At 46.1% G+C, this 13466-nt stretch overlaps 1 protein-coding gene across 6 annotated transcripts in view; it reads right to left on the reverse strand.

Annotated features, from left to right (window-relative positions):
* Positions 1-13466, reverse strand: part of armc3 (armadillo repeat containing 3) — a 177509-nt gene that overhangs the window by 87231 nt on the left and 76812 nt on the right. For 5 of the 6 annotated variants that reach the window (XM_078538239.1, XM_078538235.1, XM_078538252.1 and 2 more), the window contains one exon: positions 8381-8575. The exons of the other annotated variant lie outside the window; for it this stretch is intronic. In XM_078538239.1, coding sequence (XP_078394365.1) covers positions 8381-8575 — 195 coding nt within the window. The remainder of the gene's footprint in view (positions 1-8380; positions 8576-13466) is intronic. 6 annotated transcript variants of the gene reach the window in all.

The raw sequence follows: 13466 nt of genomic DNA on the forward strand, positions 1-13466 counted from the left end.
CACCCAATCACGTAATGAAAAAATCCAATTTTAGATAGACTGTCTAATTGGAGATTTAATGTATTCAGCCCTAAGGGCAGAATCGTCCCAGATTTGACTAAATGCAGTAGCGGGCAGGAAAAAGGACGTTTTACCCTCTGGCCACAATGGAGGCTTTTGCACCATATCGTCACATTCCTGGTGCATCCCGCCTCATTAATAACTCATTCACAGGAAACACACCGGATCTCTGGCTGGCAGGCCGGATTTGCCCACCACACTGTGACTTCATTACTTTCTTGCTCCGGGTACCATATTTAAGGTGCACCAGAGCACATGCCTACTTCATGTCTTCAGACCAGAACTGCTCCAGGTGACAGAAAGCAAAGAAGACGGCAATCCCCAAATTTAGTGATGCTTCTCTGGGGTACCTGCTGGATGCAGTGGAAGGCCGCCGCGGTGTCCTCTACCCCTATTCTGACTGCAGGACGTCCCAGAGTCACCAATTTGGCCTGGAAGGCGGTGGCAGCAGCGGTCAGTGCCACCAGAGCACATAGGAGGACAGCCATCCAGTGCAGGAACAGGATGAATGCTCTCATCTGTTCCACAAGGCTAAGTCAACCATCTCATCACTCGCAACTCATACACTTAAAAACTCATCACACATCCACATGGATCTCACACCTCAAAGGACACCACTAACTCTCACACACACCCTCACATCTCCATCAGGCTCATATCCATGGAGCTCACGTCCTCATCCCATCTACGGCTCCACTCACCACACAAACATTCCACGCAATGCCTTGCGTTCTGCTCACACTCTCAGCAGGTGAGCCCGGTGCCTTCATCAACAGGAAGGGTTTCCACTCCATGAACGTGCAGATGGTGTGTGACCACAGGATGCTGATTCTGCAAGTCTGTGCAAGGTACTCAGGCAGCTCCCACGACACCTACATCCTCAGACACTCCCAGGTGCCAGGGCTCTTCAGTGCTCCAGCCTGGCTTGATGGATGGCTGCTGGGTGACAAGGGCTATCTCCTCAGAAGGTGGCTCATGATGCCTCTCTGCCATCCTAGGACAAAAGCTGAGCAGCAGTACAATAGGAGCCACGCCTCCACAAGGGTTGTGGTGGAGAGAACCATCGGTCTTCTCAAGATGCGCTTCTGATGCCTGGACCGCTCAGGAGGCACACTCCAGAACCCCCCAGATCATGTGTCGGTGATAGTGGTAGCATGCTGCGCTCTCCACAATCTTGCGCTGGAAAGGGGGGACGCAGTGGACGATGAAGATGTCGACGCAGTGGCTGCGGCTGCACACGATGAGTCCAGCAGTGAGTCCGAGGATGAGCATGCACAGGGAAATGCTGAGGGGGTAGATGCTGACCCGGGCATACTGCAGGGAGGTAGGGACACCCAGGAGGCTTTAATCCAATGAACCTTCAGCTAGCACACCACAGATGGACTTCCAAGACAAGCATGGGCTCCATACCTGACGCCTAAGTGCAAAATCTACCAGGTTGGGAACAGTAACTAAGGGCCTTGTTAATAAAGCTGAATTTCCAACAAAGCACCCATCACATTTTTGGAAACCATACACATGCAGAAAAAAAGAGGCACCCTCAGCCATGGTCACATGTCTGAATTTAATATGTCAAGCAAACAAAATTATGCAAAAAAGACAATAGTGTTACAAATCAGAACAAATCATAAGGACCTCATCTTGGGCCAACACAAACGCACCAGTGAAAAATCTGTGGTGTCCCTAAGGTGCCTTATGTTTTCGTTTCCGGATGCTGCGTCTTGGTGCTGCCCCATCACTCAGGGTGGCATCTGAGATAGCCTGCTGACTCTGCTGTCCTGTTGGCCTCGATGACCTTGGCGGTCGTCCTCTGGCACGTGGAGTCTGTGCTGACCCTGCCTGGGAGGGAGCTGCCAGTTCCAGAGCTGGTATCTCCCCAGTCATCGCAGCCTGACCGGATGCTATGGTCACTGGGAGAGGGGCGGAGGAGCTGCCGCCCTCATCCGGAGCGCCCTGAGAGGTACCCACAGAGACGACAGGCAGCTGCTGTGCTGATGTGAGGTCGCTTTAGACCTCCCTGCTCACTGTGGATGGATGGGCACCGAGCTGGGAAACTTGATGCCCAGACCATCTCCCACACTGGCAGTGACCAGCTCAGGTCAATGCCAATGTGAGGGCTTGCTGGTCAGAGCACACCCCCAGGAAGCCATGACAGGGCTCCTGGAGGAGCCGCTCCATGAGAGTCGCCACTATCTCCTTGGAGGACACATGGCACTCGGACATGTGGCTCATTGCTTAGGCGATCGTCCGCGTAGACTCCTCCACCACAGAGACCAAGCCAAGCATAGCCTCATGTATCTCCCTCAGATGCTCCTGCACACCTGGCCGCATTTCCTGCCCCTGTTGTGTTGCGGACGACTCCAATGGCACATCATCAGGCACCAACTGATCATGTGCCTGGTCCCCTGAAGTCCTCCTGCTGGCGCCATGGACACTCTGTCTCTACCAGCCCCTCCAGCAACTGTGAATTGCCCTCACCGCTGTGCCGTGGGACACTAGCCGATGTTCGAATTCCCACTGAGGTGCTAGTATCTGCGCTGGTGCCTGCCTCGCAGAGATGGTGTGACGCTGGTGAGGCTTCAGGCCCCTCAGGTGTGAGAGAAGCCTCTGTTGCTCCTCCTCCTGGCCCTGCTCTGATGATGCTGAAAGGAAGAACGAGGACAGTGGATCAGTTAATGTGGAGACAATGACAAAGTGCATCCCTGTCCCCCGGATCATTATGCGCTCATCCTTCCATAAGCAATGGTCAAGCCATGTTGTGAAATTAAATCAATTAACATTCAGCACTGCTATGACTGTTGGGAGAACAATGCTGACCTCACTATTGGGCATAAATACCTGGCCGTGGCACCCCAGCCTCACTGACACCAGTGGGCCTGGGCGCATGGCACCTCTCCAAATCCAGGGCCTCCTGCTCGAACCGGCTAAGAATGGCGATGTGCACCTGGCCGCCGCCAGTCCTCGCACACTCTGCTGCGTTATGAGCATTCTTCTCCCGAAAATGAGACGAGCAAATTGCACATGGACTCGCTTTGCACACGGCCCACCCCAACCAGAGTGGACATATCAGGGCTCCAGTGCCTCCTCACCCCGCTGTTGTCGAACACCCACACTAAGATGCTAGGCCTGTTCCCCACCCACCCCTTGGACACGTGCTGCCTACATCACATTAGGCACCACATAGTATATCCTTCCATAGCAAGGAGGCGCAAGCACATGGAGCGCAGAGCGCAGCAGATGGTTCGTTGCCATGCCACCTTGAAGCTCCCTTCCAAACATGTCATCACCCTGACTTGGACATGTCCTGCATTTCAAGCACGGTGCCTAGGTGCAGCTCCTCCAGGTTGCCCCCAAACCAGTCATGTGGGACTAAGTGTAACACATGCTGCGAGGGCAAAACACATCCTCTCAGGCTGACCTCAGCATGGGCAACATCTGCTGGCCCACCCAGCAAAGGACACATACCGCCAACGATTCAATGCAGTCACTACACTCAGGCTTGCGAGGGGCAGCAGGGGGGTAAGCCGACCTGCTGGGTTAAATGACCAGTGCCAACCTGCTACTCACCCTGCCAGGGTGCAACAAGTCATTGAAGCGCTTGCGACACTGGATCCAGGTGCGCCGCACCACGTCGCGGGAGCTCACCACCTCCTCCTAGGCACGTTTCGTCATGTGAGGGGGCCTCCTCCTCCCATCCTGGAGAACCAGCACCTCCCGCCATGCTGCTACCTCCTCGAGGAGGGCAGCATGGCAGTCATCCGGAAAACAATGGGCACACTGGCCCCCGCCCTACCCTCCTGCCTGGCCTGCCCTGAAGGGCTATCCTCCAGCCTGGCCTGCCCTGAAGGGCTACCCTCCGGCCTGGTCTGCCCCGATGGCCTACCCTCCAAACTGCATGAACATCATTGCCCTTCTGCACAGCCCTTCGCCCAGCCACTGCGAGTAGCCTTTCCGAGGCTGCCAGGGCCTTCCTTTATGTAGGCCGCCAGGTTGCCATTGGACCTGGTGGCCTAAGTGCACCCGCTGCCACCTGCCCACTCCCACTATGCACAGGAGTCGTGAAGTATGCTGGGCGGGCCTTAATTGGCCCACCCACGTAAAATGGTGGTACAGACCAGATCACGAGCAGCGATCAGGTCTGCGCCCATCCGCTCCTGCTCCGCACCCCCGCCAACCAGAAAATTCAGCCCTTAGATACATTATACCCAGTCCATTCATCTAAGTCATTGATATGGATTGTAAATAGCTGAGGCCCAAACACTGATCCTTGGGTATCCTACTAGTTACAGCCTACAAAGCCAAGACCCATTCATTCTTACTCTCTGTTTTCTGCCCGTTAATCAATCCTCAACCTATGCTAATATATTACTCCCAAGACTATGGGTCATAATTTTGTCCAATAACCTCTAGTGTTGCACCTTACTGAATGTTTTCTGACAATTCAAATGCACTACATCCACTGGTTCCCCTTCACTTACTCTGCTACTAACAATTCCAAAAAACTTCAACAGATTTATCAAACATGATTGCCATTTCATAGATCCATATTACCCTGTCATGACATTCTTAACAATAGATTTTAGCATTTTTCTGACTAATGATGTCAGACTAACTGGCCTATAGTTCTATGTTTTCTCCCTCCCTCCTTTCTTCAATAGTGGGGTTGAATTTGCTACCTTGCAAACTGTAGGATGCTTCTAAAAATCTAGGGAATTCTGGAAGATCAAAATCAATGCAACCACTAATTCTATAGCCACCTCTTTTAAATTCCTAGTGTGTAAGCTATCGGGTTTAGGGGATTTGGTGGCTTTTAGCCCCATTAACTCCTCCAGTACTATATCTTTACTAATGCTAATTTCTTTAGGTCACCTATTCTCACTGGATTTTGGTGCCCCACAATTTTTGGATTGTTTTTTATGTCTTCTACCATAAAGGCTGATAGAAAGTATTTGTTTCATGTCTCTGCCGTCTCCTTATTCCCTAATATAATGACCCAGATTTTCTTTTGCTAATCTCTTCCTTTTTACATACCTATAGAAGTTCTTACAAACTTTTTATGTCTCTTACTAGTTTGCTTTCATATTCTATTTTCTATTAACTCACTGGTTATCCTTTGTGGAATTCTAAAATCCTCTGAATCCAGGATCTGACTACGCTTTAGGACAACATTCTAAACCTTTTCCTTTAATCTAATACTATCTTTAACCTATTCTGTTAGTCGCATTGAACAGCTGTTTCCGTGGAGTTTTTATTCCTCAAACCTCCCAAACTGATTTGCTCATAGAATTAAATAAAATATCAAACTAAACCAAAACAATGAGGTTGCAGGATATACAGGACAAAAATTGTGTGTGCTTACCAGTCATGCAAGCTATCCCACAACAGACTGTTAATTAAAGTGAATGTTGGTCCCTTGGAGGACAAGACTGGGGAGTTAATAGTGGGGAATGCAGAAATGGCAGTGACGCTTAATCAATATTTTGCCTCAGTTTTCACAGTGGAGGACACTAGTACCACCCCAATAGTAACAGGTAGTGTAGAGGAAATAGAGGAGGAACTTAGAACCATCACTAGAGAAAAAGTACTGAGCAAACTATTGGGATTAAAGGCTGACAAGTCCCCAGGACCTGATGGCCTATCCCAGGGTCCTAAAGGAAGTGGTAGTGGAGATAGTGGATGCATTGGCTATAATATTCCAAAATTCCCTGGATTCTGGAAAGGTTCTAGTGGATTGGAAAAATGCTAATATAACGACCTTGTTCAAAAAGGGCGGGGAGGCAGCAAGTAGGAAACTATAGACCAGTTAGTTTAATGTCTGTCGTTGGGAAATTGTTGGAATCCATTATTAAGGAAGTAGTAATGGGGCATTTGGAAAGTCAAAATGCAATCCATCAGAGTCAGCATGTTTTTACGAAGAGTAAATTGTGTTTGACTAATTTGCTAGAGTTCTTTGAAGATGTGACAAGCAAAGTGGATAATGGAGATCCTGTAGATGTAGTATATCTGGACTTCCAGAAGGCCTTTGATAAAGTGCCGCACAAAAGATTAATACACAAGATAAGATCACACAGAGTTAGGGGTAATATATTAGCTTGGATAGAGGATTGGCTAACTAACAGAAAACAGAGGGACCGGATAAATGGGTCTTTTTCTGGATGGCAAGCAGTAACTAGTGGGGTACCACAGGGTTCGGTCCTTGGGCGCCAACTATTTACAATCTATATTAATGACTTGGATTCAGGGATAGAAGGTACTACAGCTAAATTTGCAGATGACACCAAAATAGGTGGGAAAGTAAGTTGCAAAGAAGAAATAAGAAATTTACAAATGGATATGGACAGGTTAGGTGAATGGGCCAAAATTTGGCATGGATAAGTGTGAGGTTATCCATTTTGGTCGGAAGAATAAAAAGGCGACTTATTATTTAAATGGAGAGAAACTTCAGAATGCTTCAGTGCAGAGGGATCTGGGTGTCCTCATGCATGAATCGCTGAAAGCTAGTATGCAGGTACAGCAGGTAATAAGGAAAGCAAATGGAATTTTGGCATTTATTGCTAAAGGAATAGAGTATAAAAATAGGGAAGTGTTGTTGCAACTGTACAAGGCATTGGTGAGACCGCACCTGGAGTACTGTGCACAGTTTTGGTCCCCTTACTTGAGGAAGGATGTAGTTGCACTGGAGCGGTTCAGAGGAGGTTCACTAGATTGACTCCAGAGATGCAGGACTTGTCTTATGAGGACAGATTGAGCAGTTTAGGCCTATACTCACTAGAGTTTAGAAGGATGAGAGGAGATCTAATTGAGGTATATAAGATGCTAAAGGGGATAGACAAAGTATATTTGGAGCGGGTGTTTCCCCTTCTGGGGCATTCTAGAACAAGAGGCCATAGTTTTAGGCTAAGGGGTGGTAGATTTAAATCAGAGATGAGGAGGAATTACTTTTTTCAAAGGGTCGTGAATCTGTGGAATTCACTACCTCAGAGTGCAGTGGATGCTGGGACGCTGAATAAATTTAAGGAGGAGATAGACAGATTTTTAATTAGTAATGGGTTGAAAGGTTATGGGGAGAGGGCAAGAAATTGGAGTTGAGGCCAAAATGAGATCAGCCATGATCGTAATGAATGGCGGGGCAGGCTCGAGGGGCTGAATTGCGTACTCCTGCTCCTAGTTCTTAATTTATGTTCTTATTCTGAAGACAGGCTTGCCAAAAGGTACAGGTACGCAAGCTCACCCCTATATGGAAGCGATCAAGTCATTTCCCTTAAAGAGGTGACAACATTCGCATTTCTGGGATTAAGTTGGCCAACTCAAACTGACCTTGTTAAAACTAAAATAATTAATAAAAAGTATAAGATCAATGAAAATTATAACAAAATTTTGTACTCCAGAGGTTTGCTCAATTTACCGTTTGAAACAGAGCAACTTTAAAGAACTTTGTTTTTTTACAGATTAAATGGATTGTAATATTGCAACCTATACTATGGGGTTGAAAAGGCAAGTTCTTTTTGTTCCATGCTTTCTTGTGCTCGACGATTTTAGTCTGCCTCTTTATTGAAATGAATTCACAAGCAGAATCATACATTTCAATTTGACATCAGTATTGACGCAGTAAAAATATGTTGGTGGTTCATAGGATCGACCCTTTGATCTGCTAGATGTTTCTCCCAACAGCAAGAAATGACAGCGTGGTGACTTGATGTAGTTGCACTAGGGTTTGTTCCCCCATGTGTGGTCAAATGGGTCTGCATTATTGACAACAGTTACAAATATAAATAAATTCTAAAATGGTCTTTCGCTTTTCTTTTCTTTCTCTCGTCTGTGCAACTGCTGATAATAGACATATAACAAAGCTTCAAGATTTGATCACATTCTGTTCTGAGAAGGGGAAGCTAAGCTGGTGTGCTATTACACTTCAAGTGAATCTGGGATTGCTAATGAATTTCTAATGTGGTGTCTAGCTGCACTCCTATTTACCACAATGGCAAGTGGATCAAAATTATTATACTGGTTTGTTTGAGTGGGAGGAGAGGAACATTAAACATTTTGGAAAAGAATTTTGAGTCAACAGTAATTGTTTATATAGGACATATGGAATCAATAATTTATTTTGATGCCACATGACAAAATGTACTGATTTCAAATTATATTTAATATTGTATGTTGGTCATGATGGTAATGCCTACCATATGATATCGCAGTTGCTCAAGAAAGAACGGAGACTACTTTCATTACTGCATGATACTGTTAACAGTTGGATCAAACACTGTACACTTTTATGAAACAAACAATTTACAAAAAATTATTGCATTGATTTTATTACCGGTGTATCAAGAACCTGCAGAAGACTTTCATGGCCGTCATTCTGACATAGTGCCTTTCTGCTCTCTGCATCACTGGAAATGGTTATTAGAGCTTGCAGTGCCAAGTGTTGGATGACAGGATATTCAGAGCTCAGTAGGTTCAGCACAGGAAAAATTCCATTCATTTCATTAAGTGCAATACGACACACATAGTCCTAGAAAAAGTATTCAAGAGGAAAATAATCTTCATAATTTTAATTCGCTGTTGAACAAAAGTTTTTTAAAAACTACAAATTTAATTCTGTGAAACCTAATCACACCTATACTTTGTAACTGTACTTACTGTGTGTTTGAATTTAAACTTGCACACTTGTCATACATTATTGGTACTTTTAGTTCAATTTCATGGACAATGAAAGTAAGGAGGTTAAATTTGCTAATCCCCAAAAATTGGCTTGTGGATTGCGGTACACAGTTAGCCTTCATTGCAGGCAGCATATTAAATTCATACTGCCTGCTATTTTAAACAATTGCTGTGAGCAGCCAACCCTACCCTCTCTTCATTTCCTGCATGCATCAGAAGGGGCTCAATAATGCAAGTGGCTAGTGCAATTTTTTAATTACTTCATGGGATGTGGGCGTCATTGGAAAGGCCAGCATTGTTGCCATTCCTCATTGCCCTTGAACTAAGTGTCTTGCTAGGTCATTTCAGAGGACAGTTAAGAGTCAGTCTCATTTCTGTGGGTCTGGAGTCATATGTAAGCCAAACCAGGTAAGGAAAGCAGATTACTTTCCCTTAAGGACATTAGCAAACCAGGTGGGTTTTTATAACAATTGATGATAGTTTCATGATAACCATCAGAGTCTAGCTTTCAATTTAACTTAAAATTTTCTCAGTTGCCATGATGGGATTTAAACCCATGTCTCCAGAGCATTAGCCTGGACCTCTAGATTACTAGTCCGGTGACATTACCACTACGTCACCATTCCCCCCCACCTAAAGGCAGCCTGCATATTTTAAAGGGGCTGTGGCTGTAAGGAGAAATGATATAGCAAGTATCAGGGTTTTCCGATGATGCACTGGGGTTCTTGGTGAAAGGCATAGAGAGAAGAGACATCCCGTATCTAGAGCGTGACAGATAGCCTTCCAGGCATATGCTCAGGAGGCATCAGGAAGAAGTAGAGGCAGAGGTGGCCTTTGGGGCTGGAGGAAAGGACAACAGCAAGGAAAACAGTATGGGGGAGGAAAAGCTATCCACAGAAGAAAGATGAGGTGGAGGAGGAGCATGCACTGGACAGGAGACGATATCTACAAAGGGTCTTCAGGAAGCAATTTTCCTACATAAATTTTATTGAGCTGCAATGTGTGAAATGCCTTCTTTTCACTAAGATGGCTGTCATTGAGCCATATTGCTGCAGAAATAACAAAGCTTCAAACAAAGGCACGGACAGCAGTGCCTGTGGTTGTCACGGTCACTATTGGCCTCAACCTTTATGCCATGTACTCCTTTCAAGCTGCAACAGATCACAGCAACATCACAGTTCACAATAGGCCAATGTGTTAGGGAGGTCATTGTACCTCTTTATGGCCCCGCCCCTATAGCTAAAAAGTTGAGGGGGGGCGTGGGAGATGGGAGATGGTCTACGATCTCCATAGCTGCCCCACAGCAATTTACCACTGGGAGCATCATTAATTGCTTTAAGGTGAAACTTCTGCCCTTATCTCAAGATGAAATCCTGCCTTAGAGGGCTGCTGGCCAATTGGATGGCTGGCAGCTCTGTAGTCCCAGGAGGGCCAACTGGGAATGGTGACTACTTCTGGAGATACAGTCAGTCCCACCACCTGAAGAGCCTAGGTAAATCCAGGGTTGGGGTTCTCGGAGAGAGGGGCAACGGGGGGGAGTGGGAGGCCTGTTTCAAGAGATGGTGGGAAGGGAAGGGAAGAGGGGTTGCGACACCCCTCCTTGCCCGCCACCTGCCTGCACAGCTGAAGCTGCCAGGCTTTCCACATGTCATGGGCTTCCCTCCACCCTGGGTAAAATACCAGTAGTGGCAGGATTTGGCCCTTAAGTGGCCAGTTCATGGCCCAAGGGTGGGTGCACTGCCCAATGTCTCTCCCAGCCCCAAAAAAACTTCAAACAGATCATGCGAGGTGGTGGGAAGGACATCCGCTGGATTTTACATGCTTCTCGCCTTCACACCCATTGGCGGGGGAATGTAAAATCCAGCCAATATTGCCACAAGGAATATTATTAAGCAAGCAATTGGTGTGATCAAGCAGCCCTTCTGCTTCCTGGACTGGTTCAGAGAAACTTTGCAGTACACCCGAATCAGTATCCAGGTTTGATATTGTTGTAAGGTGTTGGGCGTAGTTCGGTAGGTCTTATTACAGCATTTGTTGTCTTAGGTAATTCAAAAGTATTTATTAATTACTAGAAACTACATACATAGGTACCGTAAAGGTCCAAGATAGGAGCTATCTCCATGCTTGCTTCTACACATGGCTCTGTCCAAAACTACACTGACCCCTAGTTGTGGGACATGAGTTCTCTTACATCACTGTGTGGGCGGTACTGTACTCAGTCCCACATTAACCTTTTATGTACCAGTCCCTTATACTTTGTTGAATTAGAGGTTGTTCTGGCATCTGGGTGCCTTCCTCAATTTCTCTCCACTGTGCAGTGGGAAGGACCCTTTGAGGGACGAGGAGGAGGCTCCTCCTGTTTCTCTTGAGCATACCCTCTGGGGTGCCAACCAGGTATCACCGGGTTTGGTCATCAACTTTCCGCATGGTAGTGCCCTCTCTCTCTCAAGGTCTTTAATCCAGACCTTATTGACCTTTTGTAGTTGTGGCAAGGTGTCTAGTGTGGCAATTTTAGTTGTAGACGGAAGCCTACTTCTGCCACTAGGACTGCTCTCTTGCTTGGATGTCCTAGTAATTCTTGGTTATCAATACTGGTATTAAGTTTCTTCGGCAGGATCTGGAGTTGTGTGCAGAGTTTTCAGCCCATTAGGATTTCAGAAGGGGCTAGGCTGCATTGTAACGGATTGGACCTGTAGGTTAACTGTCCTGTTTGGAAGTCGTTGTTCTTTTTTAGCAGGGCTTTTATAGTGTGGACCCCTCTTTCAGCCTCCCCATTTAACTGTGGGTATCTTGGATAGCTGGTACGGTGGTAGAAGCCGAATGTAATGGCAAATTGGGTGAAGTACTTGTTTGAAAATTGTGGGCTAGTATTGGACACAATCTTGTGCGGGATGCTGTGGCTCGCGAACATCTCTTACACTGCTTTAACTACTGTGCTTGTTGTGTACAATTGCTTCACCTCAACCCATCTAGAAAAGTAATCCACTACAATAAAGAACAATTTGCTGTTGAAGACAAATAAATCGATGCCCGCCCTCTCCTATGGTCTGGAGGGAACTGTGTAGGGATAAGGGGCTCCTTTTAGTCCTGATGGTGCAGCGCACACACCTGACAGATCACTAGTGTGTCCTCAATTGACCTGGAAGTGCCTGGCTACTAGATGGTGGATTGGGCCCATGTCCTGCACTTGGTGATGCCCAGGTGGCCCTGGTGTATTTTTTGCAGGATCTGTGGTTGAAGGGAAACTGAGATGACCAGCCTCTCATTGTAGACCAGGAGATTGCCCATGATAGTAAAGTGTTTTCGTTGTTTGAACCAAGCTTTCATGGTATCACAGCTTGATCTCTTTTGTGGCCACCTTTGTTGGCAGCAATAGCGGATGCAGGCTCGCTCCTCATCTCATATTTGTTCCAGGCGAAACTGTTGGTGTTTACTAGCAGTCACGGGCAAGTGTCGCCTTGTCAATTGAGAGTATGTTACAAGCTCCTCAATCAGATTGACATCCTGTTTTGTCGGAATGTCTACTGTGGTCCTGGGAAGTGTGTCTGCATTTGTTTGGTTTTTGGCCTGGAGGTATACCGTCTCATAGGCGAACCTCATGAGAAATAGGTGGAATCTCTGGATTCTGTGAGGCATATTTGCAATGAGGCCAGTGGCTTATGGTCTGTTTCATTCTTGACTTTTAGGCCAATGATGAAGATTGAAAATTTCTTGTACACCCACATGACTGCAAGGGCTTCCTTTTTGATGATAGCGTACCTTGTCTCTGTATCTGATAGCCCTCTGGAAGTGTAGATCACTGGTCGGGGCTTCCATCCGGTAGTTGTTGAAATAGGACCACTCAGAGGCCTGTGGATGAATCATCTGTAGTGGGCAGGGGTGGTCACAGTGGGCCAGAATGTCAGTTAAGAGAAGCATCACTTTGATGTGAGTGAATGATTGCTCTTGATGTGTGTCCCAGCACCATGCCTGTTCTTTCTTGAGTGAATGTCTCAAAGGTTCTGTGACCTGTGTCATAAAGAGGTATTAATGTGTACAATGTTTTTGGAAATTATTTTTTTTGATAGAATTCCAGTCAGGGTCTGTGTCTAAGTGTGTGTCTGTGTGTGTCTTAACTGGATTAAAACCAGCTAGTCTGGGTGCTTTGATGTATAGTAATTTTGAGTAGTTAATTGGGTGAACAATAAGGAGAACAGTAAGGTAAAGTGTTCATTTCCACTTGTTGAATAAACCATTCAAGACTACAGGTAACATCTTGCACTTAGCTAGAAGAAGCCAAACATGTGTTTATTTTTTCAGCTTACTAATAAAATTGGTGCTATGAAAGGAGTTTTATTGAAGAAGCTGGTTATGGGGAGAAGGCGGGGGAATGGGGTTGAGAAACTTATCAGCCATGATTGAATGGCAGAGCAGATTCGATGGGCCAAATGGCCTAATTTCTGCTCCTATGTCTTATGGTCCAAGAGCCGAAGTTCAAAAGACCTAGTGATACAATGGAAAATTTACATTCAAAGGGAAAGCTAGGTATATAAAGAACGGGGTTTGTGTGTGTAAGGTAGTAGCATTTAAGGCCTAACCAGCCTGTACGCCTCCAACCAACTTGCAAAGGAACCTCATTTGGAATTCGTAAGGTCAAATACATTTTGTCTGGTGTCTATTTAAAGTCTATGGGTTACTTTGTCTTAGTGGAATTTACCTGGGTGATTAATTTGGGGGTTTGTTAAAAAGTTATTACGGTAGTA

This window comes from Cetorhinus maximus, chromosome 3 (genome assembly GCF_964194155.1).
Source record: "Cetorhinus maximus chromosome 3, sCetMax3.hap1.1, whole genome shotgun sequence".
In the NCBI taxonomy this organism is placed as follows: Eukaryota; Metazoa; Chordata; class Chondrichthyes; order Lamniformes; family Cetorhinidae; genus Cetorhinus; species Cetorhinus maximus.